The sequence below is a fragment of the Vulpes vulpes genome, chromosome 12, assembly GCF_048418805.1.
Source record: "Vulpes vulpes isolate BD-2025 chromosome 12, VulVul3, whole genome shotgun sequence".
Classification (NCBI taxonomy): domain Eukaryota; kingdom Metazoa; phylum Chordata; class Mammalia; order Carnivora; family Canidae; genus Vulpes; species Vulpes vulpes.
The window spans coordinates 153,965,070-153,985,764 of NC_132791.1; the positions used below are offsets into that span (position 1 = coordinate 153,965,070).

The 20,695-nt window shown below is 45.4% G+C and overlaps 1 protein-coding gene across 1 annotated transcript in view; it reads right to left on the reverse strand.

Annotated features, from left to right (window-relative positions):
- Positions 1 to 6,307: 6,307 nt before the first annotated feature.
- Positions 6,308 to 20,695, reverse strand: part of C8A (complement C8 alpha chain) — a 63,989-nt gene continuing 49,601 nt past the window's right edge. The window contains exons 8-11 of the mRNA XM_026006897.2: positions 16,690 to 16,821; positions 15,403 to 15,560; positions 10,900 to 11,122; positions 6,308 to 6,816 (exon numbers count right to left, since the gene is read on the reverse strand). Of these exons, the coding sequence (XP_025862682.2) occupies positions 6,665 to 6,816; positions 10,900 to 11,122; positions 15,403 to 15,560; positions 16,690 to 16,821 (665 nt within the window). The 3' untranslated portion in view covers positions 6,308 to 6,664. The remainder of the gene's footprint in view (positions 6,817 to 10,899; positions 11,123 to 15,402; positions 15,561 to 16,689; positions 16,822 to 20,695) is intronic.

A 20,695-nucleotide genomic window follows, 5' to 3' on the forward strand; every position in this document is an offset into this window, starting at 1 on the left:
CAGGGAAAGGCACAACCTCTTAGGCCAAACTGGAGACACATAGGAAGAGAAGCTGAGTGCCCTGGTTTATGGGAGCGTGTGCTCTGGTGCCACGCTGCCTGCCTCTGAGGCATTGTCTGGCTCTGCGGCTTATTAGCTTTGTGGCTTGGTGCAAGCTTGGTACCCATCTGTGTGCTTTCATTTCTTCATCTGTAAGATGGGGATGGTTACAGCAGCAACCTCCTCGGGCTCGGGGAGCATATGTGAACACGCACAAAGTCAGCACTCCAGAGTTAGCTATGTCACTGACGTTGTTGTTTCTGGGGATTCTCAAAACATCAACAAGGGCAGTGGTTTGATGGTTTGTTGGTTTGTTTTTTAAAAGTCATTCAAGACTACTCTAAAAACATTTCAGTGCTAAACCCACTATAACCATGAGAACAAGAAAGATGTAAAATCGCTTAGCTCCTAGGAGATGTCTTCATAAAGGACATGGAAGGCTTTTGTATCCCAAGCTGTGGGTTATTAAGGGAAAATGTAACAGCATAATAACTAATATTTGCAGAGGGCATTACCAGCTACAAAGAACTTTCACATACCTAATCCAGCTTAATCCTCTCAATGGCTACAAGAGGAAGGATTTATTATCTGCCTTTGACAGGTGATGAGAAGGAGCCTCGGAGAGACTGAGCAATTTGCCCAAGACCACACAGCTGCAAAGTGGCAGACCTGCCTCAGTCCCATGGCTGCACCCCAGTTTCTTGCCACAACAGAAGCAGACCCAGCTGCATTATGCAGCAGGTGCCTGACCACCTGCCCACTGCATAGAAGAGGTAGAGAGAGGCCCCCAGTCTGGCATCCCTGCAGCAGGGAAGCAGAGCTGTTTCGGAGGACTTGCAGGCAGACAGAGGTATAAAACTCAGTGCCACCACTTCCTAGATGAGTGGTCATGATCAAGTCACTTATCCTGTGTGCCTTGGTGCCCTCATCAGAATATGGGGCCAGGGGATCCCAGAGTGGCTCAGCGGTTTAGCACCTGTCTTTGGCCCAGGGCCTGATCCTGGAGACCTGGGATCAAGTCCCGCGTTGGGCTCCCTGCATGGAGCCTGCTTCTCTCTCTGCCTGTGTTTCTGCCTCTCTCTCTCTCTCTCTTTCTCTCTCTCTCATCTATCATGAATAAATAAATAAAATCTTTAAAAAAAAAAAAGAACATGGGGCCAGTGGTCCTCATGGCACAATGTGAGAATTGAATGACATGGCATGAGCAGAGGGACGGCCATCACCCAGGTGCGTGGCACATGGGCGCTGCTCAACCGCCTTTCCATTCTTGGGTGCTAAACAAATAAACCCTGTCTACCATCTGCCTCTTCTCACCCTGCCTAACATCTGTCTCTTTTGGGGGCATGTAGGTTGCATTTTACAGAAAGGAAAAGGGGAAGAAACAGGGATTGCATTTGCGGTAGGAAATTCTTGGAGGATTGTCAGAGAGTCAAATGGCTGGTCTGACATTCACCTCTGTGCGGGAGGCCGCTGCAGCGCCCAGGCACTGCCATTATCCATGGTTGCACCCACCGGTTATCTCGCGTCTCCACCTTGCAACCCCAGGTGTTCCTTCATCCATCACTGGCCATTGTCTGGTATCCACTCCTTCTTCCCCCCACTGCCTCCTGCCTGACGGGCCTCCTTGTTAATAAGCCAGTTTGTTCATATCCTGAAAACTATCTGATTCTGGTCCCTTTTATCCCAAACACCATCCATCCATCAACTGCTGGCTCTACATGCTTGGTTAGGAAAATAGGAATGGAGGAGGGAGGCGAAAAATAGATAAAACTTCTTAGCTGCTATCTCTAAAGAAATAGAATGGATAAATAGATCCATCAGACATGTATCATGCCACTGGACAGCAAAGTCCATTTGTTAAAAACTGGTTAGGCAGGAGGATTTATCTCACATTTTAAGCTGCTAATGTAGAAGGGAAGCAGTTTCCTTTATCTCTCCCAGGGGAGGGGAGAACCCCCAAGGCCACTAATGCAGAATTTTTAACTCGATTTGATGGGCTTTTCTTCACTAAGGTTGAAAAGGTGGTCTCTGTCTCAAGTTTACACAGCCTCTTGGAATGGTGTGGGCTCTCCTCTGATACACCAGGAGGGTTGCAGGACCTGGAAGTCCTATGAGAATATCTTCCATGGGGTTCTCTCCCACAAATTCTTGACCTTACATGCTAAGGTCATTTCAGAGCCCTTGCTTCTAGCACAGAGGGACCAGAGAGAGAACAGCATCCAATAAACTTTGACTAGGAAGCTCCTACATGCCTGACACTATGCTAGGTACCGAGGTTCCAAAAGTAAAGATGAGTTTCTATCTGCTCTACAAATGCTACTAGGTGAGGGAGACAGACAAGTAAGCCATAGTGATAGACTGGAAAGTGCTGGAATACAGAACCATAGGAAGGAGTGGCACCTGATGAAGTGCAGGCAAATGGGAGGGGTCGGAGTTGACACCTAACCTCTAGCCTGAAGATTACTGGCAAAGAGCTAGGAGAAGGGGGCGTTGGCAGGTAGGGTGCTTCATTCGGGGTAGTACGTGCAAAAACCTGCAGGGGACAAAAAGCCTGAGATGTTTGAGGAACTAAATGGGAAATCATTCACTCAACAAATATTTGTTGACACACACACCCCCCCCCCCCTTGCCATTAAGGGCAAATGCTATTCTAGGCACCTTGGATCTAGGCATGAAAAAAATTTACGTATTAATGGGGGAGGCATACCAAGAAAAATAGAAGATAAGCAAATCTATAATCTCCGGTAGTGCTAAGTGCCATACAAGAAAAATAAATAGGAGTAAGGACCTTGGAGGGGTAATATTTGAGCAGAGACTTGAATGAAACAAGAGCATGAGTCTTGGATGAGCTCATTTAGTGGATGAGCATTTCAGGCAGTGGGGACAGCAGATGCAAAGGTTCTGAGGCATGAGAGAGCTTGGCATGTGTGAGGAACCACAAACAGGCTTTTATGGCTAGAGCAACATGATCGAAGGAAGGACTAAATAGAAGAAAACAAAGAGAGCCAAAAGCTAGACGTATAGGGCTTTGTACATCCTGTAAGGGCAATAGATTTTTAGTATAAGTCACTCATAGAACCTAAAAAAGGAGCTGAAGATGGAGTGGCATCAGATCCTAGAGAACCTTATGAATCCAGTTAAAAGCACTTGGGCTCTGGGGTACTAACCACCAGGAGTGCCCGAGATGAGCAGGGAAGTGACAGGGAAGTGGCATCTACAGAAATTTCCCCAGGACCAAGCACCAGCTGCCCTCAGGAAAGGCTCAGTGACCAAACCAAAGGTCTGAACTCAGCAGTCCCCAGCCTGAGAAGGACCAGCATCCAAAACAAGGCGCTGAACAGTAAACTGCCACCCCTGCCACCCCACCCCATGGGTTCCCACCCCTGTGACTTTGTACATGCTGTTTCCTCTGCCCTTTCTCCACCTTTCCTTGCTTATCTAACTCCCACTCATTTCCTAGACTCCGCTGGCCATCCTCTCCTCCTCCGGGCTGTCCTCCCTGCTCCCCCAGCCGGGCTAGCCCCCGCAGCCCTCTGGGCTTCCCACTGGCATGAGACCTGTAGCCATCCCTGGCCTCCTGCACCAGACTGGGGTTCTTGCAGAGTCAGAACCACATCCGATTCACTTCTGCATCTCTGGCACTTGGCAAGGGGCCTAGCACCCTGAGCTCCCCCGGGTGCTTCGCCTATTTCCCAAGCGAAGGGGTAGCAGCCCTGATTGCCTTCATACGCATCACATCCCCTTCCCTTCCTGACTCCCGACGGTTTCATTTCTGCAGCGTGGTTTTTGCAGCCTATCCTTCCTCTCTGTCCGTTCTCTTCACCCTAAAGGCATATACAGTTCAGAAGAGATTCATTGAGTGAACTCTTTAGATCTTCCTCTCTCTCAAAGAAGAAAAAGCGAAAAGAAGCCTCTCCTTATTGCTTCTCAGTCTGTCATTAATTTACTTTCCAAAAGACACCTTGTCAAGCTGAAGATTATATCTTTAAGCCATGTTTTTACATCTGCTACCTATAAAGCCGTAGATTATAGGTCTCCTGAAAGGACCTGAGGGAAAATACATTTGACGAGCTTTATGCCTTTTGCTTGGCGAGAGCCAGGCATTCTTGAAGAGGGAAAGGCACTGATCTGGGGAGGGGTTGCTGCCTCTGAAACTGCCCTGCCAGTGTATTGTGATTTCTGAAACTGCTGGAGATGCAGCATCCTTGGAGGTGGGGGGCAGATGCTGGCCTTGGTTCTCCGGCTATGGCGACAGGAAGGCGGGATGGCTCAGATGGTGGTTTTGGTTCACAGGTGATCCAGGCACCTGCTTAACCCTAGTGTTGTCATCTCCCGCCTAGATGACTAGACTTACCCCAGAAGGAGCTTCCTCACCTCTCCCCCGCAGCCCACACACCATCCTGTGAGTCTCCGCACTGATGGACATCACAGAGCAAAGGTGGGGAGCACTGGCCTGCTGCACTGCATTCAAACCCTGGCTGACCATGAGGCTCAGCCTTGCCAAGCCTCAGTTTCCTTCACCGTGACATGGGACTCATAAAGCAAACCCGAAGAGGTCCCTGGTCAGGCTTGATGAGATACAGATAAACCCTACCGTGGCTGCCCTTTTTGCTTTGTTACATACCTATTCCCACGAACACATGATGACTCCTCGACACACAAGGGTTCTCAGCCTTGGCTGCTTGCTTCTTTCTTGTTTTATTGAAGAACAGCTTTAAAACTACTGATGTTTGGCTCTTATCCCCAGACATTTGGATTTAATGGGTCTGAGGTGCAGCCTCTGGACATCAAGGTTTTTAAAACTCCCCGGCTCATTCTACTGTGCAACTGAGCTTGAGAACTACCGTTTTCGGACCCAGCTTGGATGTCCTCTGTAAATTGCCCACCCGGCCTCAGTCAGTTGCTAGCCTGTAACTACCACTTCCTAGTAAATAATGAGTGGAAATTAACTACTAATGTAAACTGACTTTAAAAAGAAAAAAACAAATTAATGACAGGATGAGAAGGAGTAAAGGAGTCTTCTTCTTTCACATGGAAGATCTAATGAGTTCAGAAATGAAACTTCCAAACTATATGTTTTAATTAATGATAGTAACAATAGTAATCATAAGGGTGATGCTAATAATTCCATGTGTGACAGGCACTGTGCTGTTTTATATGACATATTTACTTTCACCTTCTTCCCCACTCTCCATTCCCAATACATGTGCACCTCCCCCCCTGCAAGGTTCCTTCTCACCTTCAAATTTTGTTTTGCATGCCAAATTTCTATCTTAAAGGCCTCTTCCCTCTTTGCCTAGTTTATAATCCTTTAAGGTCTAGGTCAAGCCCTGTTTCATTTATAAAATACACACAAGGGAAGGTGAATCTCTCTCCCACCTGACCTCCCTTGGCACTTATTTGGGCATCAACTTAGACATTAATACCCTGCATCCCTGACACGCCTTCTAATTGTTTCATGTATATGTATCCTATTATTACCCTAAAAAGATGGAGGATTACCCTAAAAAGATGGAGGATTCTGGAAAGATAGGGAGCACCAATAAATGTCAACCTACAAATGTTTTTGTCCCTACGGGAAATGCAGGTTTCACCACCGAGGAGCTCCCAACCTATAGGAGAAACTTGGAGGTTCAACAGAAAAGTCAGCATGACACAACATATTCTCCGTCCGAGATATGACTGGAGTATTGTGGGGATACTGAGGCAGACTGGTGTGACAGGCTCTCCCACAGGTGGCAGGGAAGGCGCACGGATCAGCATTGTTTGGCCTCTCCACATCCACGCTCCAGTCTGGGGAGCTGACTACTATGGACGTTTTGGAACTGACTCTTGAGCTCAGCTCTCACTTCAGAGATGCTTGGATGGTCTCTCCCAATTCAAGGCTCAGCACGGGACTCTGGGGAGACAGTGCTGAACCAAACACAACTGAGCTCTCCTGATAACTATCTCAGGGGAGGCAGGTCATAAAGAGTCACAGGACCTATGGCAGCCAACATAGAATGATTAATTGTGAAAAATGCAACAAAGGAAAAGGATAGGGGACCATGAGAAGCTAACTGGGGGAACTGTGTTATTTGTGGTAAGAACGTAAATGAGAGAGATTAAGTGAGGGAATAAATGAAAATACTGTTGAATCCAGAGGAAGGAAAATTGAAGGCACTCACGTCGGACCTCATTTTTCCCTCATTATTTCAGTGGGTCTGCTTATTCTACTAACTAGTAATGGTTCTTTGAATGAGCAAATATTGTAATCAAAGAACTGAAATCATTCTCATCATACTTTGTTTTATTTGCCATCGATTGTTTCAGCTACATCTGCTGGCCTCAGACCTCTAACATCCTATAAATCCCTCTATGGCATGGATTGAGATCTCTCTCTTGGTTTGGGATTTTTTTTGGGGGGGGGGGTTGCTCCAAAGTGCTGTGAGCAGGACTGAGCCCCTAGTTAACGTCCAGCACCCAGTTGTTGATTGACTAGAGTCATAGGGCAGTTGGTTGTAGACGGCTGGTCCTGGGCCTGGCAGTTGGCAGGACAAAGAAGAAATCCATGTTGATTCAATTTTCCCTCAGCTGAAAGAAGTCGTTATCCAGTGACATCCACAGCATCTGTGCCCAGAGGCCATCAGCAAGCCTGGGTCTGCGCTTTCCACCCTGGACACGAGGCACCTCCATTCTGGGGTGCGGGGTTGTTGCACTCTCTCCTCCTCTCCTGGGTGCCTGCTCTGCAAGCCGACCAGGAGCTCCAGCAGCTCCAGTGACCATCGGCCTTGGCTCCTGCACAGATTATTTCCCAGGGGGAGAGGAGGTTAGCATACAAGAAGCAGCTCAGACTTTATATAAGGAAGGAGGCCCATCCCACTACCCTAGAGTGGTCTGCAATCTCTCCTTGGGGAAATGCCTGGTGTAGCCAACCAAGACCTCTGTGCTCGCCACCTTGCACTTAATTTGAAACTCTGGATGGAGTGAGAAGAGGCCACTGAGAGCCCATCTCATGAAATTGGAGTGCGCGCTTCCATGGAAGATAGATAGCAGAGTAAGGCAGGAAGGCATGCTTCTCTGGAGGAATGACACAGAGCCACTGGAGGGTCTGAAGAGCAGAGAGCATAGCCCAGCCAAGGATTCAGACAAGGGCCAGCCTGACAGCCCCGTGGAGAGGCTTGCTGGGCTTTTGTGAGGGTTTGCAAGTCAGATTCGCTCAGACTCTTAAGGTGGGGCCACAGTGGGTGACAGAGTCTCTGCTCAGAGCATGACAGCACAGGCACTGATCATGGGTCACCTCTGGAAATCCAGCTCATGCAGTCCCTTGGCCTGGGGCTGCTGCCTTCCTCTGGCTCTGTGCCTTGGGGCAGACCCTCTCTCAGCCTGAGTTTCCATTTCTGTAAATGAAACAGCTAGGCTAATCTGGTGGGGTTTTTCCATCATTTTTTTTTTCATTACTGGTTTTTCCCCCTTAAATGAAATCTTATAAAAGCCCTAATATGGCAGCCAGATGAAAGTCAAGCTGTTTTATTTGAAGCTGGAGTGTCTATCAGGTTTGCCCTGCTCCCCTGGGGCAGCCCCTAAGACCACAAGTTTTCACAAATCCCAGTGTGAATATCACTGGATTAGATTATCTTCAGGTCCCTTCCAGTTTTGTAATTATACTCCCTGGTGGGACAGCCGCAGCAGGATTCTCTGTCTCTGTTTTTTCCCCTGGCTCTGTGACTTGGTCCCCATAGGCAAAGGTTTGCAGGGAAAATCCTTAGGGACCAATGTCAGTGGGTCTCCATGGTGGCTGACTTCCCAGTCTTAGATTTCCTTACTGAATTAATCTTTGTCACGCTGAACATTCAGTCCCCAAGGCTACCTGATGTCCACACAGTGTTTGTAACAAGGTTAATGGAATACCTGTGAGCTGCCTGCAATTGACTGAATGTAATCTAGCAGGAGAAATGGGCTCTGAGGAAGAAGACCCATCCTCTGAGCCCTGTCATCACCCCCGGGTCATTGGCATCATGTCCCCCTTCCCCAGGGCCCATTGTGTGTACAGATGACTCAGCATGGCTGCAACTGAACTCAACATTGGACCATTGAAGAGACATAATTAGGTAACCCACACTCCTTCTTCCTCTCTACCTCTGTGATTTTGGACAAGGATCCAAGGGATCCAAGCAAGTCACTGGTACTGCGGGCACATGCCATAGTGTAATTACTGAGGCAGGGTTAGGCTAATGACTATGAACCAGGACATACCTTCTCTTCCCACCCCCAAAATAATGGTCAATGCAATCATCTCAGACTCTCTGCCCTCATTTCTGAAATTTCCTGACTCTGACTCTCAGGATGTACATCACTAGAATGTAACAGTTTAGAGCTTGTGTCCTAGCATGGGTCCACTGCCCTGGGTCCAAATTCTGGCTCTGACACTCCCCAGCTGGATGACTTTGAGCAAGGTATGTCACCTTCCTCCTGTGCCAATTCCTCCCCTGCGAATTGGGGCTAGTAACAGTACTTATTCTTGGAGGAAGAGATGAGTTCATGCACATGAAGTGTTGGGATAGCACCTGGCACAGAATAAAGGTTAGTTATTCTTTCTGTCCACAGACCTTTGGTCCCTCTGGAAAAGCTGGCTGGCCAATGGGGCGAATGAGGGCTGAAACCCAGTCCACAGTCTGCTTGAAAAGTAAAGAAATCCCTGGGCCCTAGAGCTGATCTGTATCAGACCCAAAAAGTTTCATTGTTTCTTTAACCACCTGTCAGGTAGTGCTTTTTTTCAGTTTACATGAGAAGACTATGCCAATCTCTGCCCCAGTAATTAGTCTACTTGTTTTTTTATTCTCTGCATCCTTCTTCATAAGGACCCTTGGATTCACTCACCTTCTTGGCTCATTCCTCTCAGAATTCCTCCTGTAGGAGGATTTAATTTGCACTCCCTTCATCCAGCAAAGGAGGGATTAAGACAAGGCACCAAGCCAAGATAGATCCTCTTGCTCTTATGTATCATAATAGAGCCTGACACATGTGTTGGCTAGTGTGTAACATCAACACAAACTGTGAGAAAGGTACTGATACTAACCCCATTTTTCAGGGGATTCTCAGATGAAAATTGGCAACCTTGGTATTCAGAGGCCTATCTGCCACCAGAACTCTGCTACCCTGCTTCCTGTTTAGATCTACTCCTCCAATGAGGAAATTATAATCCACCATAAACTCATTTTAAACCCAGGCTCCCACCCCATCTTACCATGGGTATCAGAAGTTCATTTTATGGACCTCAGAGTAATACCTTAGATATACCTCTCCAGACTTCCTTCTTTTTTCCTTCACATTGTCTATAATGCACTTGCCAGTTGAGAACGATTTATACATTGTGTCCTTGCCATCATTCCATGTACAGTATAAGCAGCTTTGCATGTGTGGAAAATTGGAAGCTTAGAGATTTGGGATAAATTTTTGGGCTAGAGATTCTTGAGCATCAGAGGAAACTTAAATGAGAGTGATGAGCCCCAGAAAAAAGATATGGTTGGCGAGGATCTCACAGGAAGTTAGGGAAGAAGTAGTTGGAACTCACATCCAGGTCCTCAGACTTCATCTTTAAGGAATATGGAATTCTAACCCTTGTTTGAGAGCCTTCTTCCCCGGTGGCAATCGGTTCATGCTATGCCATGATACATTTAAACCTCACTTGCCCCAGCCCTTTTGGATTTTGCTCATAATTCCTTGCACTGTAATGCAACTACTTAACTCTTGTAGTGAGTTGAATTGTGTGCCCCCAAAGATATGCTCAAGTCTAAATACCATCCCCTCTAAAGGTGACTATATTAGGAAATAGAGTTTTTAGAATAAGTCATATTAAAATGAGGTCATGATGGATTAGGGTGGGTCCTAATCCAAAGAGTAGTTTTCTTTTTTTTTTTTTTTTAAGATTTTATTTATTTATTCATGAGAGACACACAGAGATAGAGAGAGGCAGAGACACAGGCAGAGGGAGAAGCAGGCTCCATACAGGGAGCCCGATGTGGGACTCGATCCCAGGTCTCCAGGATCAGGCCCTGGGCCGAAGGCGGTGCTAAACCGCTGAGCTACCTGGGCTGCCCCAATGAGTAGCTTTCTCATAAGCAGAGAAAACGGAGTTGTATGGATGAGAACACCACGTGGAGACAGGCAGAGATTGGAACGGCACATCTACCAGCCAAGGAATGCCAGGGATTACCAACTACCACCAGAAGCTAGGAAAGGTAGGTCTACCTTCAGAGCCTCCAGAAGAAATCAACCTGGCCAATACACCTGAATTTTGGATTTCTAACTTCCAGAAGTGTCAGACAATAAATTTCTGTTTCTTTAAGCCACCCAACTTGTGGTGATTTCTTATGAAAACTCTAGGAAACTAATATATCCTTCCAGAAATGAATCCTATATCCATCTACACCTTGGCAAAATGAAACAAAACAAAACAAAAAACCCACAGATCTCATCTGAAAGAGGGTCTTGATAGCAGGGAGAAAGCATAAGCGCCATTAAAGCAGAGAGGTGGAGTCAGCCATAAAACTCAGAACACAGGTTCCTAGGTCAGGGGGCAAGAGGTCACAGAAAGGAGAGGCTGGGAACCCCAGAGATCCTTTCTGTGCTGGCCCCTCTGAGCTGGGCCAGGCTCAAATCTAAGTATGGACCTGGGGCACCTGGGTGGCTTAGTGGTCAAGCGTCTGCCTTCAGCTCAGGTCATGATCCTGGGGTCCTGGAATTGAGTCCTGAATCAGGTTCCCCACAGGGAGCCTGCTTCTCTCTCTGTCTCTGTCTCTCTCTCTCTCTCTCTCATGAATAAATAAAAATAGAATCTTAAAAAAAACAAAAACAAAGAAAAGGATGCATGGGTCTTACCCTTTTGCTCCATTTGCTCACAGGCAAGGCCCTTGCGACCCAGCGGGCACTGACACTTGCAGCTGGTGCCCTCAAGGATGGGCTTCCCATTGTTGAAGCAGGGCCCACAGCGGCAGGCATTGAATTCCATCAGGTACTGGTCCAAGGCCCGGTGCAGGTTCTGGCGTTTGGTCTCCAGGGACCCCAGGGTTGTATGTCGTAGCACCTCATGGATGGGCTGCATCTGTGGGTGCAGAAAGAACAGAGAGCCCCTCCCTGGGTCTCCAGCTTCCCAGAGCCCGAGAACTGGCCATCAAGCCTCTGGAGGGTCTGCTACATGCCAGGCATGGAACTAGACACTCAGTTCTATCCCACTGCGTTGAATCCTCACAGCCACTCCTCGGAGCAGGTACTAAACTCCGGAGACTCCGAGTGTTTGAGTAACTTGATCAGGCTCAAACTATTAAGTGCAGGAGCCATTCTGTACATGGGCCTGCTTATCTCTGAAAGCTGCAGTCCCCTAATCCCAGAGAAAGAGAGCTCAGCAGCTGTCTATGCCAACTCATCTGCCCCCACCAGTACATTTAGGAAGCAGGGAGAGTGTAAAGTATTTATTATGTGTGATGTGCTGGCAATACTGAACACTTCTCTTTTCGGTAAAAGTGTGGAGAGGTTAGGGGAAAGGGGTCATTTGCATTTGAGGCACCCATTCCAGAAATGACTTATAACCCAGCAGGTTTCCCAAGCTCAGCATGACTGCATTTCCAGCTGGATAATTCTTTGTTGGCAGGGGAGGGCAGTTCCGTGCGTTATAGAATGTTTAGAAGTATCTCTGGCCTCTACCCACTAGATGCTGGCAATAACTTCTGGTTGTGAAAACCAGAACTTCTCCTGACATCGCCAAATGCTCCCTGAGGGTGAATTGATCCCTGATTGGGAAGTAGTAGGTGTGGTAGAGAGCACTGAATCTGGAACCAGAAAATCTGGCATCGATTGGATCTCAGCTCTACTAGTTCCAGCTGTGTGATCTGTCAGATTACACAGGGAGCTTGCCTTCTTCATCTCTAAAAGGGGAACAAAACTCTCACTTTCCAGGTTTACTGAGAGGATGAAAGCTGATAGATGGGAAAGCTCTATCACAGAGTGAAAGTTCAATAAATGCTGCTCACATCCTAGTTATGTGGCCTAGAACTCTTTCCTGTCCATCTTTAAACCTGAGCCTCATTTTCTATAAAATGGAAATAATAACCTACTTCCTAGAATTCTTATGAGGATCTAAAGAAGTAATGAATGAGAGATACCATTGCAAAAGGGAAGAACAGTATAAAGTAAAGCACCATTTTTATTAGTTAGATGTGATGATGGGGGAAAAAGCTGAAATTTTTCAAATTGCATGTACATATGGTTGTCTTCAGCATGCTTTTAAGGCTATATATTTTAACGTAGAATCATAAAATGAAAGCTCCTTTGAAGATCTCTCATTTTATGGGACAGTAACCTGAGGCGCTGAGATGGGAGTGATTTGCCAAGCTTGCAGGGCAATTCAGAGATAGGACTGAGCCACACTGCAGCCATCTCACTTCAGAACCAAAAGTCAATAGAGGGCACTTGCAGTAGCCTTGAGTGGATTCCTGGTAATGTGTACAGAAAGACCCGTGACAAACAGACCTTGGCTTGTGCTCATTGGTTGCAGCTGAGGTCACCAGCCTGGTCATTTCAGGACTGGATGGGCTGCCAGCCAAAGGCAGACGACCACTTACTGGAAGTTCAGGAAATTTGGCTCCATTGTTAGGCGGTCAGTGCAGAATGGGCTGCCCTGTGACTCTGGTTAAAGATGACTCAATTCCAGGGAAGGTCAGGACCATTGGGCAACTTCCCCATGACCTCCCAGCAGAGCTCAGCACTCAGTGCCCTGCCTCTCACTCCTCACTCCCAGAATCCACAGGAAGAGGAAAGGGAGCATTCCTTGGGAAGGGCAGGTAGAAGCTAAAAGGAGGTTGGGGTGGAGAAAAAGACTCCTAGAGCTTGAAAAGATACTGGCCATGGTTTTGTTCCCATTTTACAGATTCAGAGAAAGCAAGTGGTATGATGTTAGCGGCACAATATAACATAACTCAGAATAATATATAACATAGCACAACATCATACATTAACACGATTCCTGTATTCACTCAGTCTAAGTAACTGCCATAAATAAGTGCTGCTATTTAAATAAGTGCTAAGCTATGGGGATATGCAAATGAGTAAGACATTGTCTCCACGCTGAGCATCAGGTTCCCAAAAGCCCCCTGACTGGCCTCCTTGTCCATTGTCTGTCGGCCTGTCTCTCTCCCCAGCCCTTCAAGTCACCCTTCATATGTCTTTAAGCATCCTTCTTTTTTTTTTTTTTTTAAATTTGAGGAATTATTTATTTATTTATTCATTCATTCATTCATTCATTCATTCTGCATTTAAAATCAGAATAAATTAGTTTTACTCTTTTTTTGGCATCAAAACGTTACTTATTGGCATCCTTCTTTTAAAATACAGCTCTAGCTGTGTCACCTTCCTGCTCTATAACCTACCAGCCCCATTCATGCATCAAATCTGAACTTCTCAGGAGGCAGCATGTATTGTAAAGAGATCGTGTATATTAGAGTCTGTTGAACAGAGCTCAAGTTGGGCTCTGCCATTTACCAGCTATGGTATTCTCACTTAGCTCCCATCAACGTGTTTCTTCAACTGATGTTCACTAAGTACCCTCTACTCTTTCCCTAAACCCGTGATGTAGCATTTTATTATCCCCTTGTTATAGACCAGGAAACTAGGGCTCAGGAAATAAAGTAACTTGTCCAAGGTTATACACTGAAAAGGTAGCAAGCCAATGATTCAAATGATCTTTTTCACCCCAAACCTAGGCTCTCTTTCCCTAAAGACAGTATTTGGTCTTCTCCAAATCATTTATATCGAACTTACCCTTGGAAGCTTTGCTCAAGGCAAACACAAAGTTCACCTCTTGTCCACAAAAGTTTATATATTGCTCCTGATATCAATTTTACACTTTTTGCCTAAAAGACTAATAGCTTGATGATAGCAATTTTCAGACCCTATGTGAATTACAGGTGCGTGAAAATGGTCCCTTACTTATTGGAGAAGAAATGAGATCAGGGTTAATCCACCTGACCTCTTTCTTCATAGAGAGCAGGGTGAGATAATAGACTTTTGTTTCAACTGTTGGTATATCTTTTAAGAAAACGAATGTATCCATACCTGGGATTTAAAATATATGTAGAAAATGGCAAGAGTCCAGAACAAATGGGCAAGAAAACAATAATATGTTACTTAAAAGCCCCAAATACAACTCTATTCTTAATGGACTACCCTTGCCTATGTATAGAAATAGTTTGATGACTGGTAGACAATCCATCTCCTCTGCACTTTGATTATTATTTTATTGCCTGTGTGAGGTTAGGCAGAGTTTCTCAACTTTAGCACTATTGACATGTGGGATCAGATAGTTCTTTGTTGTGGGGGCTGTCCTGTGTGTTGCGGGATGTTTAGCAGCCTCCTTGGTCTCTCCTCAGTAGATGCCAGTAGCACCTTCTTATAGCTGTGACAACTAAAAGTGTCTCCAGATACCTGCCAGATTTCCCCAGAGAAGCAAAAGCAGTGGGAACTGGTTGTGAAGTCCCAAGGTCTGAGATCCAGGCGGTTACATATAAGCTATGTGACTGTAAATGGCTCATTGGTGGGGCGTCTGGGTGGCTCAGTGGTTGAGCGTCTGCCTTGGGCTAGGTCGTGATCCTGGGGTCCTGAGATTGAGTCCTGCATTAGGCTCCCTGCATGGAGCCTGCTTCTCCCTCTGCCTATGTGTCTGCCTCTCTCTGTGTCTCTCATGAATAAAAAATAAAATCTTTAAAAAAAATGGCCCACTGGTGACTTGAAGCCTCAGGTCCCTAATCTTTTCCATGGCAAGACTCATCTAGACAAGAGGTTCATTATGATGAGGGGATGGAACCCTTTAGAGCAGAGGCAGCAAATACAGCTTGGGACCATGGCTTGTTCTCGAACGTCTTTTGTGCTAAGAATGGTTATTATGTTTGTCAAAGTTTGTATAAAAAGGAGGGGAAGAATTTGTATGACAGAGACTGTATGTATGTCACAAAGCCTAAAATATTTACTATCCATTCCTTTACAGAAAAAGCTTGCCAACCCCTACTTGAACAAATGTAACTTTAAAGTCTTTTCTGTGTGGATGCAAGTTCCTATATTTTAATGTGGCCTAATTCTGAAGAAATTCTGGGACTACTAGTGTAAAACTGGGCTCTGCCCAGATATAAAGCTTCTGCCCCCAGTGGTCCGGTGGCCTGGGTTTAAAGTCACGCACTCCCAATAGTCAGGCATGGGGTAGGCCAGGAGATCAGTGTGCCGTTACATTTAATCTTGTTCTTTGATGGGCTCATAATAAGAAATATGAAATGATCTGGTCTGCTTCACTTTCATTCCTCATGGACGTAGAGTTTCTTCAAGTGCGAAAAGACTTACCTCAAAATCAATAACAACAGGATTATACTTTAATGACCTCCCCCAGGAACGGTATGTAATGGTGCTCCTCTTTTCAGTCAAGCCAGCACCCCAGCCAGAACTGCCACCTCGCACCAGAGAAATGACGTCTTCCACAGCTGTGGTCAGCCTGTGGCCTTCTGCCATCAAGAAGATAAGTGCATTAGTTCATTTTCCAAAAAGCCAAAGGACTGGTCGGTAGGCTCCACTGCTCCCCTTAGAGCTGTCTCCTATTCTTCTACCTTGCTCAGTTAACTAGCAGAACAAAGCAGAGGAGCAGGACAAAACCCTAGAAATGGACCCATTAGAGCAGACACTGGAGGACAGCCCAGCCCAGCCCAGCATGGCAGAAGGAGAAGATGAAAGAATGGAGGAGGAGTCATTCATGCATACATTTATTCCTTCATATGTCACATGTTTCCTCAGTGTCTGCTGCCTACCAATGAGATTCAATTAAATATCAGACGTCCTGTGACAGATGGGGCTCAGAAGGGGCATGAGGAAACACATACAAACTACAGTGGAGGAGGGAGGAGGGTGGTCTAGGTGAAAGGTGTAGAAAAGTGAATGAATTTTTATAGATAAATGGAGAGAGGAGGGAAGAGCATCACAGAGGAGAAACGATTTGGCTTAAGGCCCTGAGGCATGAATAGCCTAACACAATCGGTGTAACTTGAACCTGTTTCATATCTACCACATGCACTATACTGTAATCTGTTTCATCATCCCTGTGTCCTCTGTGTCTCCCACCTGAAAAAAAGTACATACATTTGATGTATGTACAATACATTTGATGAATGAATGCATGCACGAAGACACACTGACTTGTTCAGGAAATGCCACAAAATATCTGTGTACAGTCTTTCTCTAATAATTGTTCTTTGACCTTGGTGACTATATTTGTCCCTCTCAGAGGACTTGTTTCTTCCCTCTGGACTATAACATGAGGGACCTTCATCTCAACAGTCAACTACCCAGGTTCAGTCTATATATTCCTTTCATCCCAGTTCGTTCTTTCATCTTTGTCAAGTGCTCAAAACCTAGGAGAGCGTACTTTCCAAAAACCACACATCTCTAAGGTGATCTCAGCCCATGATGAATTCGAAATAGAGCCACAACAGGTGATTGGTTTGGGATATTTAGCAGCTACTCAGTGTGACCATTGACTGTAATGAAGTCAGTTGAGGGGGAAAATCATGTTCATGCCCTGAGTGTGTATCCAAGGAAAGGTCTAGCTTCTTTTTGGGAGATTCATTACTCAATACTTACTAGGATCGCCACCTCCAATATTTTCACAACCTTTTCCTTCTAAACTTCCTCCAATTTTCATCCAGTTTGCATAGTCATATTCAATGCCCACAGAAATTCCAAAGCACTTCTCGATATCTCTGCTGGTAATACCTGCAACAAGGCGATGGAGAGACACAAAATGCTGAGGTGCTTCAAGACAGTGCGTAGAGAACAACAACCATCCACAGCAGTTGTAACTTCAGTTTTGGAGTCTAAGAGATCTAGGTTGAGAGCCCAGTCCTTTAACCCAAGCTCAGTGTTCTCTTCTGTGTGACTCACGCCCAAACAATTCTTGAAATGAGGAGAATGTGTACTGCACATGCTAGTTGCTCAAAAGTGCCAGTTCCCTTTCCTTTGCACATTCTTCATGGAGCCTCCTTGGGGCAGAAATTCTGCTTCGTCCATCCATATAGCCCTGTGCCTCTTGCAGTAACTGGCCCATGATTGGCACCATTTTCACTCTCCCATTTTGCACACAATGCCTCTTCCTCCCTCCCTCATCGTTCCAAAGTCTACTCAAGCTCCAGTTCAAATATCATGTTATCCATGAAGCAGATTTGGATCAGAATGCTTCCTTCTTTTTTTAGAGCTACCAATGTGTTTCAGTCAGGCATGAATGATCATATTTGCACAATTTTTTTTTTTTTTGCTCAGGACCTCTCAGTACCTTGGAGAGGTCAGAGTGCTGTTAGAAGATGGATAGATCTCCATGGCGAGTCAACCTGACTTCAGGCCCCATGATAACTGAGTCCCACATTAGCTATCTCTATATTTGTCTACATCTGGGGACCCACGGAGGAACCTGAATCTTGTAGATGAGGAGCATCATCCTCAAAGCTGTAAAATCATTTTATCCCAATCCCTCACTCTGTACACAAACAAAGCTGGGTTTCCAGCCCTTTGTTGGGCTGGCAAGTAAGGCTAGAAAAATCGACTAGGGCAAGGTCCTGACCAGAGTCCAGCTTTATCTGTGGCTCAGGTTTTCTGAAGGTTCTGAACTGGAGTTTGCATTTTTGAACTATCATTACTTTTAACTACAACTATACAATAATTATTACCAATCCCTGCATTGTTATGGCAACCACAAGGAAAAAATAATTTAGGTCAGTTATTCAATTGAGCTAAGGATTAGATCTAATCTTTTCAAGGGAGTATTGAGGAAGCAAGTTTATTTGCCTGCATCCCCATCAAACTACAAACTCTGTGAGGTCAAATATTTGTGCCTTATTCACTGCTCTCTTGTCAACATGGCAGACAGTGTCTGCTGTGAAGGAAATGCTCCCTAACTATTTTGAGAATAAGTAATTGATTAATGAAAAAAATGAGCGAATACATATACACCATGAGTCCTGTGGTATGGGCTTCTGACAGAAAGAATCTCAGGAGTCAGGAATCCTGAATTCAAATTCCAGTCACTTAAATAAATGGATGAAGAAATCATGGTGTGTGTGTGTGTGTGTGTGTGTGTGTGTGTGTGTGACTATTATATCTCTATCTCTGTATCTACAGCTATATCTATATAATATAATGTGCCACAACCAGGTTCATGGATGAACCTGGAGGATGTCATACTACATGAAGTAAGCCAGACACTAAACGAAAAAAATGACATGATCTCATTTATAGGTAGACTCTAAAAAAAACAAATAAATATATGGAAGCAAAGAGTAGAAAGGTGGTTGCCAGGGGTGCAGAGGTGGGGGAAGAAGGGAGATGCTGGTCAAAGGGAACAAAGTTGCACTTACGTAGGATGAATAAGTATGGACGTCTAATGTGTTGCCTGATGGCGACAGTTCATCATATTGTATAGAACACTGAAAATTTGTAAAGAGAGAGGTTCCAGGTGCTCTCATCACATAAACACAGGCAAAGGAAACTATGTGAGAAGATACGTTAATTAGCTGCACTGCAGTAATCATTTCCCTTTGTATATGTATATCAGATCTTCATGTTGTATACTTGAACCGGGTACAAATGTTGTATTTTTCAAAAGCAAAACTAAACAAATCCTAGTCACAGGCACCCTGTATGAGCTGAGAAAAGGCTGGTGGTCACACTGGGCTTGTTTCCTATTTGCAGAGACAGGGGCTGGCTCTGTCCCTCTCTAGACTCCCCTGAGCCACACACAACTCCAACCCCATGCCTCTGTGCACTCTTCTGAATCACTCCAGGGCTGGAAGCGCCTGGAAGGGGATGCTGTGAGGTATGAGCACCAGCACTCAGCATCAAGCACAGGGCTTCTCCTGCCACTTCTATTTGAGTACTTTTAATTGTTAATGCATTACTAATTGAGGAAGATTGAGCATATTTAATTGTTTTGATTAAAAAATGCTTCACCAGTGATAAACAAGAGTGGGGAAAAGGAATTCACAGGCAGAAGCCAGAGTGATTACAAGGAGAATGGCAGTGGAGGGCTGCCTGCTTCCAGTGACAGGTTAGGCTGATTACAGGGTGGGAGGAGGTGGTGCTGGAGAGCACCCACAGAGCCCTTATGCTCACACAGGGTCTGCACAGCCTGCCATGTGTGGGGAGAGTGGAGTGAGGGTGGGGGGGATTCCAGTTCAATTTGAGCAGCACTGTTCAACTGCAAAGATTTGCCTTCCAAGGACACCAAGGTAGGGTTTCAGCCAGCAAGGGAAGGTCTGTGATTTAAGAATCATAGGATGTGAGAACTTCAAGCATCCTTGGACACCTAGCCCACACTCCTTATTTTTAATTGAGATGTTCTCAGTTCATAGAGGTGAATTATCTTTGCCTAAGATCATATAGGTAAGAGATGGTGGAGTTGAGATTCAAATTCAAGTCTTTTTCACTTAGAAGCCTGTGGCATTTCCATTAATTGCAGTTATCACATCAGACTAGAGAATTCTGCTATCAGAGAGAAAAATTTTGTAAACAATGACTGTGTATCATCCCCATCACGATGTGTGTTAGGCAGTGTAGACACTGTGAATTAAATAGGAATATGATGTAAATCTGAATAAGGTCTTGTCCTTGAGAAGCTAGCAGGTTTGGGACAACATACTAAACAAAAGCTAAGGTGTATCCCTAGAGTTGCCTGTTTCAATATACGAGGGTGAGAAGTGAAGTCACTCACCAGAAGCTGTAGGGGAGGCCAAATCAGGGCTGTCTACAGAAGGCCCATGGGAAAGCAATACCAGAAGGCTGGGGAGGGGGCTAGAGAGTAAAAGGGGAGGGGGGAGGGGGTAGAGAAGGTCTTACGTAGTGCCCAAATCCAGGACTTGAAACTGGTATCAGAAGCCAAGACACAGAACCAGAGACTTCTTGCTTTCAGCAAGTAAAGAGCAGAAGAGGAAGAGGAGAGAGAGAGCAGAGAAATGTCTGGAGCAATTGTGTGCACTTGCCCAGATGGGTGTGGGGTATGAGTGGACTGACTACACAGCTGAAGTTTGAAAAACACAGGAGTTAGGGGGCGTGGACCCTCCACCCAGTTGAAAATTGAAGTATAGGGGATCCTGGGTGGCTCAGTGGTTTAGCGCCTGTCTTCGGCCTAGGGTGTGATCCTGGAGTCCCAGGATCGAGTCCCACATCAGGCTCCCTGCATGGAGCCTGCCTTTCCCTCTGTCTGTGTCTCTGCCTATGTGTGTGTGTCTTTCAAGAATAAATAAATGAGATCTTAAAAAAAAAAAAGAAAATCCAAATATAACTTTTGACTCCCCCAAAATGTAGCTACTCTTGATGGGATGCCTACAGTTAACATAAATGGTTGATTAAAACATATTTTGTGTTTTATATGTATTATATGCTATATTCTTAAAGTAAGCTAGAGAAAAGAAACTTATGGAAATCATAAGGAAAATACATTTACAGTACTGTATTTATTGAAAAAAATCATGTATAAGTGGGTCTACACAGTTCAAATCCATGTTGTTCAAAGGTCAACTGTATTTATAGAACCAAACAGTGATCCACCATGGCTCCACCCCATCCCATCAGGCTAGACTCCTTAGATGTCAGCTTTGGA